Source organism: Haemaphysalis longicornis, unplaced genomic scaffold, assembly GCF_048455015.1.
Source record: "Haemaphysalis longicornis isolate Haplotype H1 unplaced genomic scaffold, Haemaphysalis longicornis Haplotype H1 scaffold_8, whole genome shotgun sequence".
NCBI lineage: Eukaryota > Metazoa > Arthropoda > Arachnida > Ixodida > Ixodidae > Haemaphysalis > Haemaphysalis longicornis.
In genome coordinates, this window is record NW_027526445.1 from 125,964,604 (window position 1) to 125,990,768 (window position 26,165).

The following is a 26,165-nucleotide window of genomic DNA, read 5'->3' on the forward strand; positions in this document are numbered from 1 at the left end:
CTACGGCGCGCCTCGTCGCCTGCGTTGCGTCGGCGCGTTAAACCCTACAATCAATCAATCAATCAATCAATCAATCAATCAATCAATCAATCAATCAATCAATCAATCAATCAATCAATCAATCAATCAATCAATCAATCAATCAATCAATCAATCAGTCAATCAGTCAATCAATCAATCAATCAATCAATCAATCAATCAATCAATCAATCAATCAATCAATCAATCAATCAATATTACGTATTCTTTATTCACTCTAGCTAGCCTGTAACAGCTTCGCTGTAAAAAGAGAGCCCCCGACAGTCGTGCGGCAAACCCACCTGTCGCCAATTTGAATAGAGCTGTGTGAATGCACCCCCTAAAAGTGCCACCGTATTCCTTGCTGTTACCGATTCCTTGCAAAGAGAAATTAACCCAAATTTCATCCGCTTGTCGCTATTCTCTGGGCCTGCCCCTAGATACCACCGTGCCTTATCAACGGCTCCTTGTCGTTCGAGGCGGCCGTCTTCTTCACCGGCTGGAACGTGCTGCGCTGCGTCAGCGTCGCCGCCGACCTCATCGACGCTAACCGGGAGGGACGCACCCGCCCTTCGCGCAGCATGTTCCTGCGAGAGCTGGCCTACCTGCTGTACTTCCCGAGCCTCATGACGGGCCCCATCACTAACTGCGCCGACTTCATGAAGGAGGTACGTGGCCTGCGTGACACCTGGCGCCGGTTTCCTGATAAACGAGGGCAAAAAATTAGCAGCGGCTTAGCTCGGCTATGCCTGGATACACGTAGCGTGAGCTAAGGTTCAGCTGGTTATTCTTAGCTTTCCTAGTTGACCCGCCGCGGTGGCTCAGTGGCTAAGGCGTTGCGCTGCTGTGCACGAGGTCGCGGGTTCGATTCCCGGCCGCGGCGGCCGCTTTTCTGATGGAGGCGAAAAGCAAAAACGCCCGTGTGTACGAGATTTCGGCGCACGTTAAAGATCCCCAGGTGGTCAAAATTAATCCGGAGCCCTCCACTACGGCGCGCCTCATCGCCTGCGTTGCGTCGGCGCGTTAAACCCCACAATCAATCAATCAAGCTTTCCTAGTTGTCTAGGATTAACTTGGTTATCATGCTTACTGTTGCTTCAATGACACACACACGGTATACGCATTATGTGACACGTGTGTATTTGTCATGCGGCTCCGGCGCACCGTCAGCAATAGCCCCAGAGTTGAGCTGGTTCCACAGGCACACGCCGGTGTTGCTGCGACGCACGAGCCATCGGTTCCCCACCCGGCCACCCCTCGCACGATCATCAAGTGGACCGGGCCGCCACGTGCGGAACGGAGGAGGTCGATGAGAAACGCCGGGCAACAAGCAACGTTGTATGCTCCGTGTGACGTCACTGCTCCTCACGCATGCGCAGCACGGCTTTTAAGAAGCCACGCGAAACTGCTCAACCTCGGCCAGTGTAGCTCACGCCACAAAACGGCGCCTCAGTCAGAACCACAGACAGACCCGGTCTTCTGCGACAGTACGCCGTGCTAAAAAAATGCGGCGGAGCAGTGGAAAGGGCGGTGGCAGTTATCGTGGCGTCATATTCCGTTATGAGATAAGTACAAGCCAGGTGCTTCCGATGCGATCCAGAAAGTAATTAAATGTTTTGATGTCCCGCGCCATGACAAGTATCCGACCTAAAAGATACCAGACCACCTTATTAACGGACAGAATGCATAGGACTGAGCCAAAAGCACATTTTAGAGTAAACATATCACGGGTCTTACGGAAAAACGTTAGCACTGCTTGGGATCGAACCCAGGTCATTCGCGCCAAAATCCGTGATTCCACCCCGAGGCACCTGCTCAAAGCACTAGAAGGAGTGTACGAAGCGCACCAGTAGATGGAGCTGGGTACGTACAGAAAGTGGCGGGCTTCTACCAACAGGGTACGGATCCTCGCAAAGCTAAGGTATGCAGAACTCAAGACTCCTCTCCATTGCTTTTAACAATAAACATGTTTATTGGTTCAGATAAGAATAGGGTGGAGTACATTCAGCAGGTACTCTCAGATAAGGAATGGCAGCCTACCATTGTCCCTTAAATTGAGGTCGACTCAGCGAGCAATAGAACGGAAGATGATAGGGGTGACGTTAAAGGACAAAAAGAGAGCGGAGTGGGTCAGGGAACAAACGCGTGTTAAGGACATATGAGTAGAAATTAAGAAAGAACGGGCGTGGGCAGAGCATGTATTGCGAAGGCAAGATAACCGTTGGTCATTAAGGGTAACAGAATAAATCCCTAGCGAAGGCAAGCGGGGCTGGGGGCGGCAGTAAGTTAGGTGGGCAGATGAGGTCAAGAAGCTTGCGGGGGTAAATGGGTCGCAGTTAGCACATGGGCAGGGTAATTGGAGATCTATGGGAGAGGCCTTTGCCCTGCACTCGGCGTAGACGGGATGATGATGATGATGATGACGATTATGTTTATTCTCTCTATCTTCTCTTTCTCTCCCTCCCTGCCTCTCTCTGGTCTCCCTCAAAGAGCAGCCTTTCCGTCCCCCTCTGTGGAGCGCCAAGCGGCTCCTGGAGTTCCTCGTGAGGTCCGGTCGCCTGGCCCTCGGATTCCTACTGACAGAGGGATTCGTGCGGCTGGCGTACGTCCGGGGCGCTGCCCTGTGTCCCCAGTGGTTGCTGTCGCAGTCGGGCTGGCCGCTGGCCGGCATCGTCTACTTCACCACCGTGCACTTCTACCTCAAGTACAACTTCTGCTACGGCCTGTCCTCGTTGTTCTTCTGGCTGGACGGCGTCTACGAGAGGCACGACCTCAGGCCCCGCTGCAGCCTGCGCATCAGCACGGCCAGCAACACCTGGAGGTGGATGTACTTCTCGTCATGTTTGTGCTTTATACCACACTACAGGCTGTTTTAATTTGCCGCGACCGTGGGGAAGGTAAAGCTCGTGGGCTAGTCTGGAAAGAGAGGAAGATCCACTATGACGTCTTGGAGGCCACTGAAGGGGAGGATGCGGATATCTTTTGAGTGTGGTACTTAATTGAAGCAGTTTCGAGTTGCGTGGACGTGTGCTGCACTTGGAGACATTGCTGTGAGGCTACCTCGCTGCGTCCTCTTACGCTGCCTGTTCTTATCCGGGTTCGGTCCCCACACTGGGCATATGTTTTTTTTTTCCTTTCTTTCGTAACGTATGAAAAAATGGTTACCTTCATTACCTGCTGTCCCCATCTTTTGCTTTGCGTGGTAGGCTGACGGCTCTCTGTGTTCGTCCAGCAAGCACCTCATTCCGAATCCCACAAAGATAAAAGCGTAATGTGGGCCTTGGTTCTGGCGCCCTTGGGGCCGAAAGGTAGCGTAAGGGTGTATACCGCCAGTCGACGGCTCTTGAAAGGCTGTAGATGGTCGAGCAGCGACTGAAGGGAGAGAAAATGTCTGACGATTACCATACACCGTAATGCGAAATTTGTGCGCTGTGCGAACTGACTGCAGTTATCTCGCTTCAGGCGCATAGCTGCTACTGTGTCTCGGGAAGTGATCGCGTGATCAGGGAACGTACGGCGGTGCGCGATACTGTACGGTTATCTCGCAGCACGTCGCCACCGGCGAGCATGTTGCTTAGAATCGTGTTTGAACTTCCCGCTCAAATGTCACGTGGTTCGGATAAGCCACACAACGAGGAGGACGCCGAAAAACTTGAAGTACAGATGAACGTGCAGCACGCAGTGCCTGCTGGGTTTCTGCGCATTTTGTGATCTTGAAAGAACAAGATGCTTGCTTTCATGGATGCCCGGTTATGCGTTTCCTTTCTATGGTGCCACTAGAGTCCGAGGGCGGTTTTTACATACGTGTCCTACGGCGGCTCGGCAGCTGCCTCTGCCTCACACTTTCGGAGGAGCGTCTCGCGCCGCCTCGGCAAACCGCCCTCCACCTCAAAATTTCGCGACACTCTCCTCCACCGCTTTCTTTCAGTCTTCGGTCTTCCCATCGTTCAGTCAGTTACAGCGCCGTCGCCGCCGCCAAACCACAGTAGCGGCCGCCAAAGTGCTGCGCCCTTAATCGCCCGAGTACATCTTAGCACTGTAGAAAATAATAGATTTTATTAGAGAGATGAGGCGTCAAAGTTGTTGATAAACATTATGAACATGACTGTCTGTCACAAGCCGCGCACATAATTGACAAAAATGGTTGAGCGGGAATTCTTTAAGCGACTGTGAGGAGACGAGCCTCCAATACTCTGCGGCAACGTTGCTCACGATGTTGGCAACTTATCGCTGAGAGGAGAAAGCGTGAATTTGACTGCGTATGATTTCTGGCAGGGGGAATTATCGGGTTTTTTATGTGCTTCTCTTGATCATTTCCCGTAAATTACAGCGCGGTATGTATGTTTGTTCCAGGTATTTTGACATAGGGCTGTACAGGTGGATTCTCAGGTGAGCCGTTTTGTATTACCACCGAGGTGCACCACGAAAGGGCGTACTCGTATTGTATTTCTCGTATAGAACCAACATAAATTGTGGGAGGGCAAACTGTATCCGATACTTGAACCATTGAGTAAGCAGTTGTCAACGTCTAGGAGGGGAAAGCGGCAGAAAAAAAATTACGCCCACCTCCCCTCGCGGGAACCCTGGTGTGATGCAACGCATCTCATGAGGGGTTCCATTGGTGTTTTCCATCGTATTGATTACGCTTATAGCAGGGATTCTCACGCGAAGGGGAGGTTGGCGTAATTTTCCATTTTCACCATGCAATGTACATGCAGTACACGTATGCTCAGGTACGGTCTTTATTGCAGACGAGAATGAGTGCCTTGTGGTCTGTAAAGTGCACAGTTAGGGGCTCGACGATTGCATCAAGCAATCGTCGAGTACTGCGAGAGAGTGCAAGCGTTACGCGGACGACCGTCGACTGAGACCGTCGGAGCGCGGCATGCCGCTTTATATTCACAGCGCCCGATGGAGAGGAGAGCGCGGAGAGAGAGAGAGTACTGCACATGCGCAGCGCCGCCCAGCGGCGCCTAGCAACGGCGTGAGAGCGCGCTGCGCCAACCCCCAGCTGTTTGGGAAAGAGTGTTCGCTACCGGAGAGAGGAGAGGAGGAGAGGCGCAGCTGTGCGGACAACGCCGGTCAGACGCAGGAAGTACAGAGGGGCGAGCATGAGATGCGTTGCATCTAAAATGGTCCCCATCCCGCCCTGTGAAAGTAGATGTCCACCAAAGCTGTTGTTAACAACTAAAAATTCTGATGGGGGAAGGTATGAAATGTTTCTCGCCGTCTCCGCGGGCTTAACGCTTGTGCTCGGCTTCTCTGGCGGAAAATGCTGGGTCCTGCCTAGCCTGACGCGTGCGCTGGGTGTCTTGGGCAAGAACTGCTATATTTAGTGACACTAATCCTGCCTAGCCTTCAAACATAATCTGCAGACATAATCTTTACCAAGAACACGTGGTAGGGTGTCCCAATGTTTACAGGCGCCTTATATCATCCATAAGGCGGTTTCGATGCTTGTTTTGAGGTTTTTTTCTTTGCACAAATACTGGGCTCTATGCTGTATGCCTGAGTAGCCTGACGCATGCGCTGGGCGTCTTAGGCGAGAACTGTTGGGTCCTTGCCCTGGTTTTTTGTTTACGGCACGAAATTTTCCGTCAAACTAGAGGTTAGCAGCTCCGCTGTAAAAAAAAATAAATGAGCGCAATGCATTGTCTACATCAAACCGAAATTTCGCCTATTTGTTCCCGTCGGTCTGACTGCAAATGGCACCAAACGTGAGTGAATTTCCACCTTGACTTTCATAATGCTTAAGGCATAACCAGGGAATGTATCAGACTCCGACGCGTCTGCGTTCAGGGGTGTACGGGCAGCTTTTAAGTCTTGCAGCAAGATACGCATTACCATCGGTGGCTCCATGGTCCTGCCTACCATTCCCTACTGGACTATATACGGGAGGCCAACCTAGTTTCCTGGATATAGATCGGACCCGCTTAGTGTCCACTAAGCCTTGAGGCTATTAAATAAACGAACAAACAACAACAAGTCTATTCTTTGTGCGTGTGGGGAGCAGGGTACACCACCACTGGAGTGACACTAGGACTGCACTGGTGCAGCCAGTGTAACGCCCTCTTCATTGGTCTGGACATACCAGCGTAGACTCGAGGCAGGCGGTCTAGGCTAAAAAATTAGCAGTGGCTTAGCTCGGCTATGCCAGGATATACGTAGCATGAGCTAAGGTTCAGCTAGTTATTCTTACGTTTCCTGGTTGTCTAGGATTAGCTGATTATCATGTTTACAGCTGCTAAAACGATTTCCAATCCAATCCAATTTAATCCAATCCAGTCCAGTCACTGGTCCTCGCGCATGCGCAGCACTGCTCTCCAGGAGCCACGCGAAACGGTTGTCAAGCGGCTCCGGCGCAGCGTCAGACTTGGCTACTGCGCAACGGAGGCGCACAGCAGGTCACGCGCCGGCGCCAGTGCATCTGCCGCGCTACGTCGTCACTCCTCTGGAATGCGCAGACCGGCGAATGTGCAGACCCAATTCTCTACACACCCGTACTCCAATTAGATTGGATTTCCAATCCAATCAAATCTAAACCGATCCGATTTAATCTAATTCAATCCAATCCAATCCAATTCAAACCAATCCAAATACAATCCAATTTAATCCATTCCAATCCAATGCTCCTCACGCTTGCGCAGCACGGCCGTTCAAGGTCCACGCGAAACTGCTCAACCTCGGCCAGTGTAGCTTACGCTATAAAACTTGATGTACTGTTTATGAGTGTTGGGATTGGCATTTTCCCCTTACTTTGCGCGCAGATACATCTACAAACCGGTGGTCAGCCATCGCTGGAATATGTGGAGACGCTTTTTGGGCACCTGCGCCTCGTTTTCCTTCGTGCTCATCTGGCACTCGGTGAGACCGAACATGCTAGTCTGGGCGGGACTCAACTTCCTCCTCGTGCTAGCGGAGATGGCCTGCACATCGGTGATCAACTCTGTGCCCTGGGCGTATTGGCGGGTAAGTGTGCTTGGACACCCAGTACTATACCGGTTTTGCCATACGGTATGGTACTTGCCTAGCGCCAAGAGAATGAATGAATGAATTTATTGTACATCTCCCAGGCCCTGCAGGCTACAGCGCCAAGGCAAAAGCAATTCAGAATTAATTAATCTTTTGAACGAATTGGTAGAAATGCAAGAGACGGTGACCGGTGAAAGAAATCGAGGGAGGGAGGGAGGGAGGGAGGAGCTTTATTCAGAAGGGTTGAGGTGAAAGAAATGGAAAGAAGGAGGAGCTGTATTCAGAAGGGATGAGGTGAAAGAAATGGAAAGAGGGGGGAGCTTTATTCAGAAGGGATGAGGTGAAAGAAATGAAGGGAGGGAGGGAGGGAGGGAGGGAGGGAGGGAGGGAGGGAGGGAGGGAGGGGCTTTATTCAGAAGGGATGAGGTGAAAGAAATGGAGTGAGGGAGGAGCTTTATTTAGAAGGGATGAGGCGAAAGAAATGGAGGGAGGGAGAGAGGGATGGGAGGGAAAGAGGAAGGGAGGGAGGAGCTTTATTCAGACGGGATGAGGTGAAAGAAAGGGAGGGAGGGAGGGAGGGAGGGAGGGAAAAGATTTATTCAGAAGGGATGACCGAGGCTAGTGATGACATGTGCGTACACACGCCATAACCACACTCCTCCTGAATCTTTCCCCACGTGGCGCGCAGCGACCCTCGAGAGAATAGGGATTCTGACTCCGGCGATCGACAAACTTTATGCAGCATGGCATTCTCTTGTGGAGGAGGCCTAATTGTGATAACGCACCCGTGAGCGACCCGATTGGCGCATGCTGCAACAATACACGGTTCATCACTCGCAATGACGCGGTGCTGTCGTTCGCTCAATGCCCGTGACGCGCGACATTCAGTAATCACTTTTCACTGCGGCATCATCTTCGTGGTACAGAAGACACCGCCAGAGCTATCGCTCCAGAAATACGCTGTCAAATGTGTTGGTCGTTCACTTTCGTACATAGCGGAAGCTCTGAGGCCTGAACGACGCCGATATTGACGCTGCAAAGCATGCATCAACTTGGCCAATTGACCAAGCATCCAGCATTAACGTGTCCAATTTGTCCAGCTTTACGAGGCATGTAGTTCTCACGTTTATCCTACATCTTTTAAAATCCGGCTTGCTGTGTACGAGACTATCGAATATTTTACGCCAAGCCATGTACGACCGGTTTGCCTGTAAAGGGGGCACCACAGCAGCATATATAGTATGGCGGTGAAGCCAACGTTAATAAGCGCCAAGCATCATCTGCTTTTGACTACTCGCACTAATCGAACTCGCAGTACTCGCACTACAAGATCTATTAAAGGGGCACTGACACAAAAATTTTGCATCTTGTTTTTTTTTTTTTTTGTTGCGATAAGTAGCTAGTGACCTACTTATAACCTGTAGAAACCTCATTTGCTTCAGCGTGCGACGGTTGTTTAATTAGAGGCATTTTCCATGCGGCCAGTCGCAGTTTCGGTTTCAGCGAGTGCCGCGAAACGATGGATTTTGTGGATTTTGTGTGAACAAAGCTGACTACGTGACCGTCGGAGGGATATCACAGAGCAGAGCCGCCGTAGCACTGTCGAATCCGCATCGACGGCAGTTTCTGCGAATGCCCTCACGTACTGATCTCGTGAGGCGCTTAATTAAAAAGTGACCGTGGATGTGACGCAGGCGCTGCGAGTGCAAATGCTACCGCGGCTAAAGAACGACGCGCGACGCTCGAGACGGTGGGTGGCAAGACGCGCGCTGGGAGCAGCCGGCCGGTCTGCCTACAGGTCCGCCTACAGATGTGTTCGGCTCAGCACTGCGGCGGATATTCGAGTGCCGCTCTCGTAAGCGGTGCAGATGACAATTTTTAATGCAACCCGCCATCGCATCATTAACTCCTTTCTCGCGCAAGCCACCATGGTCGGGACTTGGGGACAATTTCGTGCAGCGGTAACAAGCTATCACTCGAGCTACCTGCGCCGGCCTGGGCCACTTCGCGGCCGTGGCCGCCGCCTGCACAGCGACCGTGCGGCTAGCTCAGTGAGCTTTTCGTGCCTCCGGCGCGTTTTCGCATCCAATGGTAATAAACAGTAATAGAAACAGAGTGCCTGGAATCGCTGTAGAACTTTGGTCGCGGCCAGCTGCCCGATTAGCTGACGAAATCACGGCGCCTCCGCCGCCAACGATCGGGTCGTTCGTTCTCGAGAGCAGAAGCTCCGCCCTCCGGCCCTCCGATTGGAGCGGCGAACCGCGCGAGCCGGCGCAAAACGCCGGTAGTGCGGAAGCGGCAAACACAAACTCGTGACGTGTTTGGATGTTGTTTATTTACAACTGCGCGTGGTCCTCTGCTGGCTGCTCGGTTGCGTTTCGCACACTTCAAAACTGATTTTAAATATGTTCTAGGCTGTATTCGCCGCTGATATTTTGCAGATCATGTATGTGTGTTCCCACCAATCTATCTCCGAAGTTATCTCGCCTTCAAAATTTTGTGTCAGTGCCCCTTTAAGGCGGAAGCTTCCTTAGTGGGACCGATGCCGTCCTGTCAGACAACTAATGCATTTCCCCATAGACCGGTTGGTCAAGAGAAAAGCTCTGATAAGATCATGGACACACGGTGCGTGCGTGAAACTGGGCGGCTTCCATTGTGTCAAAATGGTTACTTGAAAACCGCGAAGAAGGAACGGCTCCGGATAAGAAGATAAGACTACTCATCGAGCTTGAAGAATGAGTACAATGAAGGAGTACCTTTATGGAGTACCTTTATGGAGTACCTTTATCCAAGAAGGAGTACCTTTGGAGTACCTTTAGCTTTGGAGTACATTTATCCAAGAAGGAGTACCTTTGGAGTACCTTTATCTTTAGTACCTTTAAGAAGGAGTACCTTTATTCAAGAAGGAGTACCTTTATCCAAGAAGGGATACCTATGGAGTACCTTTATGGAGTACCTTTATGGAGTACCTTCATACAAGAAGGAGTACCTTTATCTCATAAACCATGTATCGGTATACATTTAGATCGTTCGCAGATGCGTATATTTAGTGCGCAACGGATCGTCGCACGGGTTCGTCTCTTCGTTTGCGATTTCGGTCTTCGAAGGTTTGACAATCGATTAGACGCACCTTCAGCGAAGGAGGTTGCACGCACTCCTAGCTTTAGAGCTTCTCTCCACTTTCTTTTGGATGGGGATTTTTTTCCTTGTAAGGATCCAGCAAATTTTGTCTATGGATGCCTGTGATGCAGCAGCGAGTGATTTTCCCAAACCGAATAATGCTTCGCATCTAAACCCAATCACGGAATATGCATTTTGCCTGAAATGTTTACGTAGGTGCGGTAAACCTACACGGCCATTCCGACTGATGGTTCGATTCGATTCGATGGTGGTTTATTTATCACAAAAAAAAAACAACATACAAAAGGTATATACAGGAGGAGGTCCAGAAGTCAATGACTGCAGGGGGACTTCCTGAACCGGGGGGGGGGGGGGGGGGGGGGGTTCCCGAACTCGTTCAGCGTTAACTGGGGTGGAAGGGACATAAGCGCCATATGTTCTGGTGACACGTATACTGCTGCGTACAGGTCTTTCAGCGCAATGCTTAGGAAGACCAGAGTTGTCAGCGGGAGAACTTCCCAGGGCGCTGAACGACTTGGTTGCCGATTTGAACGGCATAGGGATATGCGAGGTGGTAGGTGCTTAAATAAAACTCGTATGGTCTCTTCAAGGGTTCCGAAGATGAATGTAGTCTTTGGGCGAAAACAGACCCGCAAAGCCCGTACCGGCAGCCTTTTTGGCAGCTCTGCGTTTGTCTCGGAAAGTGAAGCCAGAGGCGAAGACGGTAACGGACCTATCTCCCCCAAGATGCCATTTAGAGCCTCTGCAGTGCGTCGACAGATCATGCTCCTTCCCCGATGGAGAGTCTTCACGCACAGCGCACATGAACAATGACACAAAGAGGGAACGCGCACACAGTCTAGTTTTTGCGCCCTGTTGCTGCGCGCTGTGCTCGAAGATTGTCAACCCAACAGTCAACACTCGTGTGAAGGGAAGCATTCGAAAATGCTGGCGTGATGGGCAGGACAGTGACCGCCTCACGAGCTTGTTAAACGTGACTCCCAAGAATTGGGGATGACGACCACTCACTCTCTCTCTCTCTCTCTCTCTCTCTCTCTTACTGCAGGCGCTGTACCTAAGTCCACCCACTGAGCAGGTGTTGCGAGGCGTCTTATGTGCCCTCAGTCTGGTCGGAGTCATCGCAAGCAGCTTCTTCTACCTGACGGACGTTACCATCGCCCGTGGCTCCCTCGCAAAGCTACTAGGTGAGTGAGAGCCAAGTGCACCCGCCGCGGTGGCTCAAGGAGTTGCGCTGCTGAGCACGAGGTCGCGGGTTCGATTCCCGGCCGCGGCGGCCGCTTTTCTGATGGAGGCGAAAAGCGAAAACGTCCGTGTGTGCGAGATTTCGGCGCACGTTAAAGATCCCCAGGTGGTCAAAATTAATCCGGAGCCCCCCACTATGGCGCGCCTCATCGCCTGCGTTGCGTCGGCGCGTTAAACCACACAATCAAGAGCGAAGTGCAGCTTGCTTGCTTCGCGAACCACTTACAGCAAAATCGAAGATGTCGCAAGATGTGCTGCAAAATGACGAGTCATGTGAGGGGTGTCAATGCTGAAACTACTGCTGCTGAAAAGTGCTCGAATTTTGAAGGGCCTTCTCTGGTCTCAGTTCCAGCAGAGGAAATATTAATCTACGCCGAGCAACATAGTGGATAATGAGAGATAAAACTATATTGCGTAAAAGTGGCCCTCGCAGCGTCTTTTGGACTGCCTCTTAGCATGGGTCTTTAACTCTGGGATGTAGTAGGTCCATAGTCATGTCCCAAACGTGCCTCATGCTTGATAACAGCTTTGATTACGTGCCTGGTAAACACAGGGCTTGACCAGATACGGTAAATAACTGAATGCATCTGTAGGCCTGTACTACGCGTCAACTTCAACGCCATCACTATTTTCTTTATCGTTATCACCGCATTCATCTGGCGTAGCAAGATCAGCATTTCAGCTCTTTTGACAATGCCATACTTGATTAAAGATCGCCCTGTCTCCAAAAGACAAGACAATGATCTCGATGAAAATAACGTAACTTGGGGAGAAGAATGGATTCGGACATCGCAGGACAAAAGCGGTGGGAAGCATGTGGGAGAAAATGTCCCTACTGTGGACATCAATATGTTGATGACGATGATGACGGCGGTGATTACGAAGATGATGATGATGATGACCACGAGAAGAGTGAATTTACAACTGCCGTATTTGTGGAGTGCGATGTTAAAATAGAAACTTTTGGTCTCCTGTACGACGGCGCGCCATCAGAGATAGGCTTTCACTTTGATAAGGCTTTCGCAGGCTGGCAACATTCGTGCACCAAATTCAATGGGATAATCGGATCGTACACAATAATCTCAGAGCAAACCAGAGCGCGATAGAAACATAGAACCAGAAGTGAAAAGGAATGCGTGTTTCGATTTACCAGCACTAATAGTAATTAGATCAGACTTTGGCCTTGGTCTCCAGAAGGCAACGAAGGGTTAGGCAATGAAGTCGACAACTGTTCCTCTAGACCACGACCCCTGCTTCGACGACGACTGTATTGAACGATTAATCGTCGCAATAGCGAAGCTCGCTCTGGTACCGCTGCATCCTCCGGATTCTGCGCTGCATTTGTAGGGCCCCTTTTCCCAAAATTAGCTCGGTAAGTCCCATAATGTAAAGGTACAACCACACTGACCTGAAAGATGCCTTCGTATCCAGGACCGTGCACTGCAAAGTCCAGGGAAACTATCGTATTTACGCGATTCTAAGCATCCCCCTTCTTTCGAAGACCACGATGCCCAAAGTAAGGGGGGAGGGGGCTTAGATTCGAACAGTTTAAAGTACCCCCCGTCCGCCACCCCTACCCCGACACCTTTTTTTCGCGGCCGTACCTCGACGAGACGGGCGAAAGGAATGTTTTATCTGGCAAATATTCAAAAGAAAAATAAGCACGTGAAGGGAACCCACCTGCTTACGTCTCATACTCAGTCACCCTCCCTACCATTCGATTGGATTGGATTGGATTGGAAAAACTTCTTTGGGGCCTGCGAATGAAGTCCTAGTGCTAAGTCTCATGAGTTCGTTGTGCCGCTTAGGCCGCCGCTCTCAGCATCCCCCAGCAGGTCGTCTTCTGTTCCGTTGAAGTGGTTTGTACTTGTACACTTCATAAATGACTTGGCCACAACGTCAACTCGGGCCCGCTTCCACGTCTCGGAAATCCTTCTTGCGACGGTTGTTTAAAAAAAGGGGTGCTTAGATTCGCATGCAAATATTTTCTTCTTTCAATTTTTTCCTCCGAAAATAGAGGAGAATGCTTAGAATCGGGGGATGATTAGAATCGCAAAAACTTGGTATAGTGCATGGTTGGACCTCAACAGGTTCGGTATACGCGGGCAAAGTATGACTCTTCACAAGAAGGAACTCCTCCCATTCTCACTAACAGAAATAAGCAGAAAAGGCACAGGGGAGGGCGAGGACGGACCTGCACTTCACTGCCTTCCTTCCCCAAAACAGAAACCTCCGATAGCGCCCGCAGGCTGTATGCCCGATAGTACGGGCTATCGCATTTTCGAAGCACATCTGTCTTGGACCTTTCCTATAAAAAAAAGTGCGCGTTTGTGGCACAGACCTTCGAAAGTATTGGCTGTTACTGCGAATCTATGACGGGTTATGTTCACGTTAATATGTCCGCTCTCGTGTGTTTTCTGTTGTGACTGAATCAGCTCGAATAACGGGCTCAAGGGTGGTCAAACGCTTCGATTTTCTTTGTTTTCGTGTTTAGAAAAATTTTCAACTCCCATAGACTGTGTCGAAGAAAAGTCACTTTTGTTTTTTTCCTTTGTCCACGATTCCTCTTTTGCTTCAGCTTTTCCGGTGCCTCTGCTGCCGGTGTTACTCGGCCTCTACTGCAAGGCCCAAGTCGCCATGGACGTACTTGAATGGGAGAAGACGTCGCAGGGCACAAAGGCGAATGATGGAGTGCAGGGTCCTGAAGGAGCCCGCGTGTGCATCGAAAACCGAGTGGTTGCGTCTTCTGAATAAATTTGCTACATATTGTCGTTCCAGGATTCCCAAATTTGAAAATCATGCTACGTATGCCACAACCTAGAACTCGACAACCACAAAAACAATTTGGCAGTCATTTGACGGCCCCTGATTCAGGGTGAAACTCAAGATCAACGTACTGAAGGTGTTGAGGGTCTACTTGTAAAATGTTTCATTACAGAGCATGCGTACAGTCTTGGGTAAATGAAATCCGAACGCGTAAATATGAGCAAGAACACGCAAAAGGCGCGATTCCTTTTCATACAAGCCAACTTTACGCGCGGCTCTAACGAGAACAAAGTTGAAATAGGTAATTACCCAAATCTATCACAAACCCGCCATTACCTGATCTCTACGAGTCATATTGTTCGTTGTTGCGGGTTCTGGTTTATATTTTTGTGCGCGCTTTTTATTTGTCTGTGACTGTGCATAGCGTTAGAAGGGCACTAGCAAGGCAAGGGGAAAAATGCATCTACCCAGGCTTTCTTATGCTCATTTGTTCACCTTGCTGGTATACCTTTGTTCACGCTTAATGTATTTCGTAAATAACTTGAGAGTGGAATGCGAATTAATTTCTTTATGGCAGCGCCAATATTACTGGCGAATTTACAAGCCATGCCAAATGTTCTTTTCTTTGACTCACTGTTTCACCTAAGTGTCCCAATCTATAGTACACAGAAGTTCGACGACTCCTCGTGTATCGAAATCGGTCAACTCTGGAGTGAACATCAGCGTAACACTGCGAACCGCAGCTTTCGGTGAGTGAGCATAAGTTAAATAATTTTAGGAGATGAGTGCAACTTGCCTGGGTCTCCGCCATGTCAGGCCCCTGTCAAACCGAACATGGAATATTGGGAAAACTTGGTCCATCCAGTCAGTTGCGTAGCATATTGTACGTAATATGTTACGAGTTTTTTTTTTTTTTTTTACAATTCACGATGACCAGATATGAGCCAAAATAGAAGTTGTGTGCCCGTCTTCCTGCGTCCTCCCAAAGCAGAGTGCAGTATAAGCTTTCGAATGAGAATACCTATTGAAAACGCCCATCGGAGGACATTCTTTAGGCCTTATGGTGGGTTTTTTCACCAGCTTTACAGTATTCATTGGCTGCAGTTAAACGCTTTTCGAGGAGCAGTTCTAGTTTTTTAGTTGTGCTTGGCATTTTATTGCGAGAGATTTTTCAACGAGGTAGGGGTTCTTACAGGCGCACAATTACACCCGTTTCGCGCATAGAAACAATAAGAGACAGATGATGGTGGGCGTAATATACACTGTTTGAGATCATCTGGTCTCCCAGTATGGAGCCTTGTTGCCCGGAGCTGTTGCAAGTGTTCTGGGCTGATATGCAATCAGGTTAATAATAATTGGTCCACGTCAACCTTTCAAAGGGAGCGTCTAAAACGGACAAGTGTCCGCAATCCGAGCACGAAACCGGGAAGGTTGAGCGTGTGGTCTGGCCATTGCTAGGTATATGACCACCTCAACTCAAACCTCTGCGGCAAGACCTCCCGACCCAGCGTGGGAGCTCACTAGGGCGGTTCGTTACGGTGGAAGTAGGGCACGCCACGCATATCCGTGGCGTGCCGGGGGTTCTGCTTTGCCACTAGCAGTTCTTCTCGTGTTGACACCGATGAAAGTGGGAGCGGCCGCCGCGGGAGGGGTTGAAGAATTGAAGCTCTATCCGCCGCAATGTTGCTAGGAATCGTGTTCCTGTGAATACAGGAGATACGCGTAGAGGAGTCGTCGTAAATCACGTATCGCTGTCGTTCAATGAGCGTGAAAGTGAAGTTGCCCCCAAGTGAAGTTGCTGACGCAAGGGCCTGGAGACCGCCCCAAATGGCGACACGTTTTGCCAACAAGCTTGTTACTAAAGGGAAGCTCTCTTGGAAGCAGCTCTGGCTTAACTTTAGTTGGGCGGGACTCGTTAATGCCGTAGTTATGAGACTGCAAACCGCCCTAGCTTCCAAGAAAGCCTGCACTACTCGGGGTGGCCTCGCTGACGTCGAGTCAGTGTCATCAACTACGTTTGCGTCCTGGAGGTATTTGCAGCCAAACAGGGGTTCGCACATTGACTATTTTCAGAAGCGTCATGTCCGTCACTTGAACGCAAAGCCGGGGTGTTCTTGTAACGTAAAAGGCTGGTATCATATCAGGCGACATGCCCGTATGCAAGGCGAGAGCTGCAGCCTCTGGAACAAACTCACACATCTACAGGTGAGCAGAGACAGATAGAGAGAGAATAAACATCTTTAATTACGTAATTACGAGTCGATTGGTGTTTGACGGCGAAAACACTGGCCCTGTGTGCGTGGGCCTCCAGATCGGGATGGCCTGGTACTCGCTGGCTGCTCGTTGCCGTCGCTATCACCATGCGCAGGGTCCAGAGGTCCGAGCAGGACGAGGAGCTGAAGGATGCTATCATCTAGCGTGTCTTCCTGGCCAACCAAGGGTGGGATTGACGTTGTGCAACGGAGGCCAGTAATTGTGCGCGTAGGCGCCATGTTTATCGCCTCAGGCGGAACCAAACTCGCTCGCGTCACGTGCGGTAACTGTGTCTTGACACACAAGCCGGGGGTTAGTCGACGAGTTGAGAGGAAACCCCAAGGCGGTGTACCAGAACGAATTTTGAGTAGCACGACAAGGTAATGTATACAAGAGAAATACTGGACTAGGACAAACATTACGAAGTTTCTGAGACAGCTGCACGGGTTTCCTTTGTAGCCGCACCGTTGCTTTTTTTAGAGAATGTCAAATTTTCTTTCTGCACAAGCTCTGAGCGCAGTACGAAGTGCACTAAGAGACCGGAATTCTTTCAGCAGAACCCAGACCTCTTATGCGAGATGCACCGTGTTAGGTGGAGTATTTGTCCGACTTCCTTGCGAGCAGATCGCAGCCACTGAGCTGCTGACCCTGCTGATAGTCGTGCGGGACAGAGTTTCTTGCACAGAAACAGGAAAAGGAAGTGCTTGTGCGTCTTTATTGCATCCGTTTCCATGGTCTGTACACGCGTGTAAAGAAATGGTTCAGGCCGCTCAAAACAAGAAACGTAACAGCATGGCAACAACAGGGTATGAAAAAAAAAACAGTGACAAAGGACAAAACAATTGTTTCGCGTCTAACGCTCGCAGCATAACACAACGCAAAATTGCGTGATAAGGATGAAAGAAAGGAGGGAGACGAACTCACTTTGACATAACTCGATCAACAAAGACATTTGACACAAGCGACTGTAGCCTAAGTGAACGTTTGGCAGAAACGAGAGAACAGAACACTTCACAATACTGACGTCACCGTTTTATCTCACAATTAACAGTTAGAACACACGCCGTACAGGACGGGTACGCACTCACTCAAAGCAATTGGTTCTGAGCGGACAACAAAACAATACGTTGAACGTTGCGTGTGTTAGTATGCGTGAGAACGTCACAACAGCATGACAACGATGGCTCGCTCCGCTAAAGCACTTAACCAGGACAAACACATTGCAGATAAAAGATAAGCGCAGCGAGTAAGGTAGCTTGGAATTGCGTACACAAACAATCTCAGCCAGCGAGACGTTTCTTTTTTTTGCATAGGTGGACAATGACATGTGTTAAGGCAGTTGACAGTTATGGCCTCAACCAGGAGTGGCGGGGGGGGAAGGTGTGCCGAGGTTGGCCTTTAAAGATAAAGACAAAAAGCGTCCACGTGTGCTAGTTATTCCAAAAGTGGGTGTTAATTACTCACGAACTGATATTTTGTGTATTCGACCCACTTTGTAAAACGATCGATCAAATCCGAGCTTCCACTTTCTAAAGGCTTGTCTCGGGCAATTTCCGGTTCCAACCTGGGGTGTTCTGTGAAAAGCGCCCTAAATTTCTAAACCATCATATCACAGGCACTTTGGCAGAGGTTAAGAAACTGCTTTGTGAACGGCACTTGAAGCAATAGAGGTCAAAATAATTTCTAGTGCGATTTCAATGCATGGCGCTGCCACTGTATGGTTACTCCTGCCAGAAGAAAAAGTAGGTGTGAATAATCGAATCCAAGGGGAATTGTTTCAACTACCATTCTGGATTCCGGAACTTCGCGCTATTTTCGGCAGTCTACTAAAACAGCGGAGAAAGATTCGCCCTGCCTTGCTCACTAAAAAGCATCAGATAAATCCCGCGTTGCAAATCAGGTTGTAGATAAGGCCCATCGCATCTATCGACGCGTATCTCGTAACAACATAAACCCACATGTAGCATGAACAAAGAAGCCTCAGACGTTCACATAAAACGAACAATAATTAAGACGAGATGGGTGAGGGAAGAACTGGCACATGGACGCACCGCGGCTTATCAGTGCAACATCTTTTGAACATGGCTTGATATGGGGTTAAACGCTACGCTTGGAGAACAACTCGCAACTATCAAGGTAGTAACACAGAAGAAAAGTTCCTAACGAGTTAGTTTTCCCAACACAGAGTAGTTTAATATTTAATAAGTATGCTAGAATGAAACAGAGTTTGAGAAGCAACTTCACTTGTCCTTATCCATATCATATCCGCCTCGAAGACGGCAAGCAGTAACAACCAGTTTAACCACTACGTTTGACACGGGCTCGCGATAAGAGATTGGGATAAACAGCTGAGAGAAAGTTTGTCGCTATCATCCCAACTGAAAAATTATTAAAGAACAAGAAGCCGCCTCCACCTCGAACACGCTTCTTAAACGTGTTGTTCTAAGGCACCTTCAAGACGGATTGGATTGGAGTAAACTTCATTTGTGAGAGCTCATGCTAACACGTTAGCGTGACGTTTGTGAAGGGTATACTCAGCTCTGTGCACTGAACCGCAAGCAACGTCCTCTGGACGTCCTTAAACAGAGACATTGGCACTCAGTTTTGTGTAACACGGTGGCAGTGTAGCAATGGAGATCTGAAACCTGATTGAAACCCCTAGTTGGCAACGAACATGTTGAGCCCTTCATATCATTAATTTGCGTTAATGTACTCTTGGTCGAAGTAATTGGATGAAGGGCGAAGTTACCTAGTGTTAGCGAAAAGGTCTCAAACCTGTGGTCGAGACTTTTGACGCTGGACTGAGGATGAGGCCATGAGAAAAACATAATGCTTAAGCGGAAACTCTCCAAATTGATTCGCACAGTTTCTGTCCTAGCGATCTTTGAAGCAAAAAAAAAAAAAAGATGCAGATACGCTTAGCAAGATAAAACGAGCTAAATCGTTTTGACCTATGCGAGGGACCATCGCCGCAGCTTAGATTGAACTTGCCAGGAATTTCTGCTTTGCACCTACACCGGCACTGTGATGCGGCGTATAGAAACCACAAAGACTCCGACAGAAAACGCACTATGACCCCACCTAAGCAATACAAGGTGAGCGCACTTTGAAACCTCGCTATTAATCATCATGCCCGTAGCAGTACCTGGGCTTCTGGGCGTCCCCTCCTTTGAAAAATAGACGTTGATCAATGGACATTCAAGCGAGTCTCAATTGTTCTCAATGAAACAAGAACTAGGTAGAATGTCGACTGCAACGCCTACTTTTCCTAAGGTTTTTAATCCACTAGCCCTGAACGGACTCTAGAAAAAGTGGCATGAGACCGGAAGACACCTACTAGCATCTGCCAGAAGATTTCCAACTTTCCTTCCCTCGCCCCGACGTCACGTGGATGTGCCGTCCTAGTCACTCTCATTGTCCCCTTCCGGTCTCAAGCCACGCTTTCGCTGTCCTTTTGAAATCGTGAGTATGCAACGTGTCGTCGTTCCTTTTGTGGCGTCTTCTTCCACGTGTCTTTCCTTTCCGGGTGGTGGGGCGGCGTTTATTTCTTGCTGGCAGCACGACCGCTAAGCCTGGCGCCGAAGCCCTCGTAGAGCGCCTGTCCCCGGGACACGTCGTCGTCGGTGAGGAAGGGCGCATCCTGGACGCCGATGTTGTCGTTGACGTAGTAGAAGTCCCGGGCGTTCGCGCACGGCACCGACTCCTCCGGGTAGGAGCAGGTGAGCGTCAGCTGGTTGAAGATGGTCTGGTTCCCGCAGAAGAAACTCCAGTGGTTCAGCTGCGACGGAAACACACGGGAAGGGCGAAAAGAGAGGTCAGAGCTCATTCTGGCTGCCGTTGGAGCAAAACGGAAGGTTGGGCGAGTTAGAATAACATCGTAGGCAAAACAAAGCGCGCAAACGGACCGCAAAGCATGGAAGAGTCACATTGCAGCGGTTGTGTTGTGCCTCTTCATTATGTCCGGTATATTTGCACGTTGTATTTTTCCTTAAATGCCATTGAAGGTGTGACAATTGGGCCGCAGAATTCAGGGCCACCTCTTTCTTAGAGGGAATTTACGGCTGCGCACCGTACACTTCGCGTGGTTAGGGGGTATAGGACGGCAGCAGAATATATATGCAGTGAACCCTCGTTATGTGGAAGCCGTAAAGACAAGAAACTGGCCTCGTTATAAGCGACACTTCGTTCAAGGCGGGTACGATTTTGTTACTGTGCGCTGCAGCGAGGGCTATCAAACAAGACGAATAAAGCAATATTTATACAGTAGCGGTTTCTGTTCGACAACCTTCGTCTTCACCTCTGCCCCGCCACTGTGATCTAAATAATTCCAAAGAGACACACAAAAATGGACCTGCGTTCTGCTTTCATACACTGGCCTACATTTCGAGTCTACGCCAACCTGCAACTAACTTTCTACTGCCGAGCTTTGGGAGAGCGCCTTGGCGAGCACCGGCCTCGACGACCAGCTTCGGATGGCACAAAGGGTTGTCGATGCTGCCCGCGCTCAAGGCATCCTGGACTGAGGACGCTTCCTTCAAGCTTTAGTACAATCCCCCCTGTTGATTTAAATAAACTTTTACTCTCTCTCTCTCTCTCTCTCTCTCTCTCTCTCTCTCTCTCTCTCTCTCTCTCTCTCTCTCTCTCTCTCTCTCTCTCTCTCTCTCTCTCTCTCTCTCTCTCTCTCTCTCTCTGTAACGGCTCAAGGCCCATAGGCGCCCCCTTCTCCTCTGGCTGTACCCCTGCAGCACATGTGCGCAAGTATCTGTGGAGACGGCGTATGTGACCCTACCGCTACCACATATGATCACAGCGTTCCCTTCCACGAAAGCCAATGAGAGCGAACATCTTGGTACTCCTCAGTAAGACGCTGAGTTGGGGCTCGTTTTTGTTTTTTGTTTTCATTCACAAATTTTTTTCTTCCACGAAATGTCACAGTTACAACATTTTTCGCCTTCTGAGTTATCTCCTCCTTATTTAACTCGAAAGTGTTTTATGCCCGGGTACATGAAGATTTGACTGGCGTCATATCTGTAACGGAAATGACGTCGCCAGAAAAAGTTCCACTGACACGGCTGCGTCGGGATTCAGCCACGAACTCTCTCGCCGCAACGGGAGGTACACAGCGTCTGCCCACTGCTCTGTGAATGCGAGCGCAAATAGGTATACGAACACGCCTTATATCTTTCCCACTACTTTCTTCATTCAGATTCCGCCTAGGAGATGCTGCCGCATAGGAGAAGTGAAGCAAAGTAGTTCATCATGACACTAATGAGCGCCAACAGTTGGCGCCTTGATGCTAGCGTCTTCGTGTACGCGGACGCGGGTGAATCACCCTGCACCACCTACTGCTTTTGGTTTCGGTTTCGGTTCCGTTTTTGTCGCATGGTTTTCAAAAGGCTGTGGTTTCAGTTGGATTTACGCAATGTTCTGGCGCGTACAATCCAGTGTCTAACGTTGATGCGTCTAACGGTGCCGTACCCACGTCATATAAATAGCGATGTGCAAGTTCATATGGATGCACAATAAATGCTGCTGGGAAGGCACATTTCACTTTCGTGTTTTACCGATTCCTATGAAAGGTGAATCAACCACATTTTTCTGTTTAAATCCTCACTGAACAAAATCCCACATCCATAGCCAAACCGATTACCTACCTGCTTGCTTCCGTCGGCGAGCTCCACTTCATGGCAGATGTGGAAGATCTTGCAGTCGTTGTCCGTGTCTGCGTAGTAGCCGTACCGGAGACCCGCGCAGTTGAAGGTCGTCTGGTAGCTGCCCACGATCAGCTCCGCGTCGGCAGGCAGCTCGTAGGCGGCACGCTTGGACCGCCGATTGGCGTCCTTCTGCGCATGCGCGAGTAAAGGTAGCGGGCATGTGAGGGTCCACTGAAGCAGTTACCAAACATCCGCTTTCAAAAAAGTTGTTCCGAGAAGGCGGAGTGAAGAGCGAACAGAATAAGCTGGAAAATGTTGAAGCTTAGATGAGCGCAACAAAAAAAGAAAAGAAGGGTGGCGGTGTGTTTTCCGGTGTTGTTACAGAAATTCTCGCAAGTTTTGAGAGAAATCGGAGGTATACACCCCAAGTAACATGCGATAGCCCTGTCCGGCTTTGAAAACACTGGGTAAGTCTCTGCTGAGGGTCAACTTCAGCTTTAATCTGCAACGCATATAAGCCCAGCGCTCTGGGTAATCTGCCACAAGTCACCCAGCCCTCCCTCCTTTACCCACTTCCCTTCCCCTTCCTGAGCTGTGGGAGAACCTGACGACCAGCGCCAGCTTGGATGCACAGCAACTCCTGGTGTCCAGGGCTGAGACAGCAAGGTCGTCCCATGGTCTCCTGGACTGAGGAGCCACTCCCACATCACCTGGCTCACAATAAAGTTTTTCCACCTCCTCCTCCTCCTCCTCCCACAATGACAATCATGCCGTTAACAATCTTGAGAACCTTCCTGAAGACAAAACGTTCAACGTATTGTGACAAACGACAAGTCACTTTAAAAGTTAACGCTGTCACTGTTGCTATCATTAGAGAACATCATTTTTAAAGAATCAGGACGCATCACATGTAGGCTGCGGTGAACCACAGGCAGAGTATCCTGACCGGTATGGGCATAGCTGTCACTGTGTGTCCAATCACAAAGTTAAGAGAAAGTCACCCGGTCTGTCCCGTTTCAGGGTCCCGTTAACAAGTGTACCATTAATCATCTTTCTGATTGCAGCTTCTGCGCTAGTGAGAACACAAGCTTCGCAAACTGGTTGGCGCCATTCTGACTTGAGCTCCGTCATCCTCGTAACCTCTGGTTACAATGCCGGTGCTAATCAGCGCTGTGATCACCCACGCTGCACAACAAGTGTCCTGCGAACTGGCGTCGCACCAATTGGTAATTGAGATTCTCGAACAATGAACAGCAACCTCGTCGGACAGCGCTCGACAAAGCAATGGCATCCCACCGTCGTTATAGGCACGCCATCTCCGCGCTGCGACATCGTCGAGGTCGGAAGCAAGAGGAGAGCCGCCGGAGGTAAGCGCATTAGCTTTGTTTTCCGATTAATTACCCTGGCTGCCCCCCTTCGAGGCCAGTGACGCATGGGAAAGGAAGATCGCCGCGTCTTTTTCCCGGACGCCATTCTTCTTCCGTGACCTCGACCCGCTGTTACATGTAGGGGCGGGCGGGTTGGACGAAGAAGCCGCGGACGGACACCTTGGCGTCGCACGACGCGGCGGCGTCAAAGACGGAGGGCGCGTAGACGAAGAAGCACTCCCGGCCTTGTGCGAGGACATGTACCGTCACAAGGCAGCCTTATATAATTACCGCTCGTGTCCTCCGCAAACCCGTTCACGCGGCACGCATGGTGAACGGATACACAGTAGCTTAGCCTCTGCAAAGCAGCACAAGCTGGCCATGTTATAACTCCTTACGGCGTGTTCGCATGTTCCATGCAAACTGCGATAAACCGTAGTAATAACGAAGACATCGCGACAGGGAACTGACTTCGTAATAAGCGGTGGAACCATTTTGCTTGTGTAGCCACAGCCTTGCAAGTACCACCCATTTTTTGGTTTATAAACTTTTGAGTGTTTAGACGTATGTCGGCTCAGGGTATGCAGTCGCGTATACGCGAAAGTTTTCTTTGGAGGGAGTTGCTCCGCACCAAGAACCTGGAGATTTTCGTCCGCAATCTTCTGTTTCTTCTGTTCAATTCTTCATCAGAATCGGCTGCAGCATTCCCCGCGAAACCGGTGGATCTCAAGACACGGCTGCAGAATGGCTGTCGATGACATAGGGATCAAACTGAACAGAACGAGTGGCGGTATAGATTTCTGAAATCTATGGTCAGACAGCAAGATGTACACCGACTAGGTGCGCGATCTTCTCACCTGCCAAGCAGCTGTCTTTAAAGAAGCGGCAAGAATTGCGTGGCTCGTCAAGCCATGAGGAACAATGGATTGTTGTGTGCATGAGCGAAGGGGCCAAGCGAATAAAACACACGGTCGTATATGCCTTCCTTCCTCTTTGGACAAACTGCGAAGTGGGAACTTTTCAACGGTGCACGCAAGACGGGGTGTAACCTAAGCCTTCATAATAGCTGCGAGGGTCACCTCTCTACAGAGTGATTATCCAATTATAAAAAGAGAAGGCGGACGGAACGGAAGCCTGGCTCTCCATTCCCAGGGCGCACTGAGAATGCAAGAGTGCGCGTTCCCTCAGGAATATCGCGTCAAATGCGACACTTGGGGGGGTCCTGCACGAAGTATACGATAGCGTGCGTGTATACATTTCGCACGCTACCGTATGGAGCCGAGACGCGTATAGATACCGCGTATCAACGAAAGGAAAAGGGAAGGAACAAGAGTACTTCCTTGTGGGGTTCCGCAGCAGCAGGTCGCAGGTTATTTCGGCCGAATGTCCTTAACACGGACGTGTATATGCGCGATGTGGTACCGGGCGGCTTGTAACACCTCAGCGGCGGATTAGGTTATTCCTTTGTGTCCCATTTCGCTGACGCGAGAATGAGATAATTTGTTTAGTTTGTGTCGTGGGTGGCAATTTCCTTCAAGTCTGGCATGTGCGCTACAAAGGAGTACTAATGTGCGCTTCGTGTGGCTTCCCTTCACACGTGGACGTAGTAGGAGACGAAGCCGCTGTCAAGTTGGTCAGAACCCAACCTGAAGCACTCGCCTGGTGAGAGTGCTGCCAAAAGATTGGCGCATTTTAAAGCAGGTTCTTATCGAGCATTTTAGGTCAATGCGGCGTCCGCGTTACCACCTTGTTTGACTGTAGTAACGAAAGCACATATGTCTGAGTGCTGTTCCATGCGCGCACAAATTGCAGAGGAAAACTAGTGTGGCCTGATATGCGATTTCAACGCCATCTTCACTGCGTTCAACGAGTCGTGTCACGGGTGATATCTGATGATGTACCTTGAAATTCCCATATCCTGCGACGATGTGGTCGGCTTTGTTTGAAAAACTTCGTATGCGAGCCGCCCCGCGTGCCCTTTCAGATGATGTTATATACCAAAGTGACCATTCGATTCCCCAGCTGGATATCTCGAGGGGCTATAGTTCTTCGGTCTTTTAGGAACTCATACCTTCGGGACTGTTGGTGACTCGGCGTGACTATACATTTGAAAACGTTCTTCTCTGGAAGAACTCCGGCTGCTTGCGAAGTCTCTCTCTCTCTCTCTCTCTCTCTCTCTCTCTCTCTCTCTCTCTCTCTCTCTCTCTCTCTCTCTCTCTCTCTCTCTCTCTCTCTCTCTCTCTCTCTCCTCTCTCTCTCTCTCTAAAAAAATCCATGCAGCATGTAGCCTTGCAAGGATTTTTTAAAAGTTCGGTTGCCTCTAAAATTAAGAATGGTTCGAACCAAAATCCTCCTCACGATGCGGAGCTTTATAACCGAGGTTGTCAGTACACGACGATCGACACTTCCTATCCCATCCTATTCTCGTATGTTCAATAATGAAAAAGATCATTACAACTGTTGGTCATTGTGGGGAAAATGTGAATTCATTTTTTATGATGCTGATGATGATGAATAAAAGAATAAAAAAAGACAAAAATTTTTGGACAGAACCAAAAAAAAATTTGACCTCATGGACGAGCAAGGCCAACTGAGAGCGCTCGAACGGTACGGCTTAGTCGACAGCACGCCAACATGAAATCTGAGGCTTAACGCGCAGCCAAAAGCACCCAGAAAACTTACACCGCGTTCGGATTCAACCGAAGGCTAGTCCTTGTAACGTGTTTCTTCGCTGCGTCTCGATCCTATGAAA

The 26,165-nt window shown here is 49.7% G+C and overlaps 2 protein-coding genes across 2 annotated transcripts in view; one reads left to right on the top strand and one right to left on the bottom strand.

The window, feature by feature from the left end:
* The window catches only part of LOC144149140 (protein-cysteine N-palmitoyltransferase HHAT-like), a 32,441-nt gene extending 18,288 nt beyond the window's left edge, over nucleotides 1-14,153 (top strand). The window contains exons 5-10 of the mRNA XM_077680679.1: nucleotides 459-686; nucleotides 2,514-2,839; nucleotides 4,372-4,407; nucleotides 6,786-6,987; nucleotides 11,177-11,315; nucleotides 13,952-14,153. Of these exons, the coding sequence (XP_077536805.1) occupies nucleotides 459-686; nucleotides 2,514-2,839; nucleotides 4,372-4,407; nucleotides 6,786-6,987; nucleotides 11,177-11,315; nucleotides 13,952-14,127 (1,107 nt within the window). The 3' untranslated portion in view covers nucleotides 14,128-14,153. The remainder of the gene's footprint in view (nucleotides 1-458; nucleotides 687-2,513; nucleotides 2,840-4,371; nucleotides 4,408-6,785; nucleotides 6,988-11,176; nucleotides 11,316-13,951) is intronic.
* Nucleotides 14,154-17,100: 2,947 nt separating this feature from the next.
* The window catches only part of LOC144148657 (uncharacterized), a 40,080-nt gene continuing 31,015 nt past the window's right edge, over nucleotides 17,101-26,165 (bottom strand). Inside the window, exons 4-5 of the mRNA XM_077680171.1 lie at nucleotides 22,047-22,235; nucleotides 17,101-20,170 (exon numbers count right to left, since the gene is read on the bottom strand). Coding sequence (XP_077536297.1) covers nucleotides 19,934-20,170; nucleotides 22,047-22,235 — 426 coding nt within the window. The 3' untranslated portion in view covers nucleotides 17,101-19,933. The remainder of the gene's footprint in view (nucleotides 20,171-22,046; nucleotides 22,236-26,165) is intronic.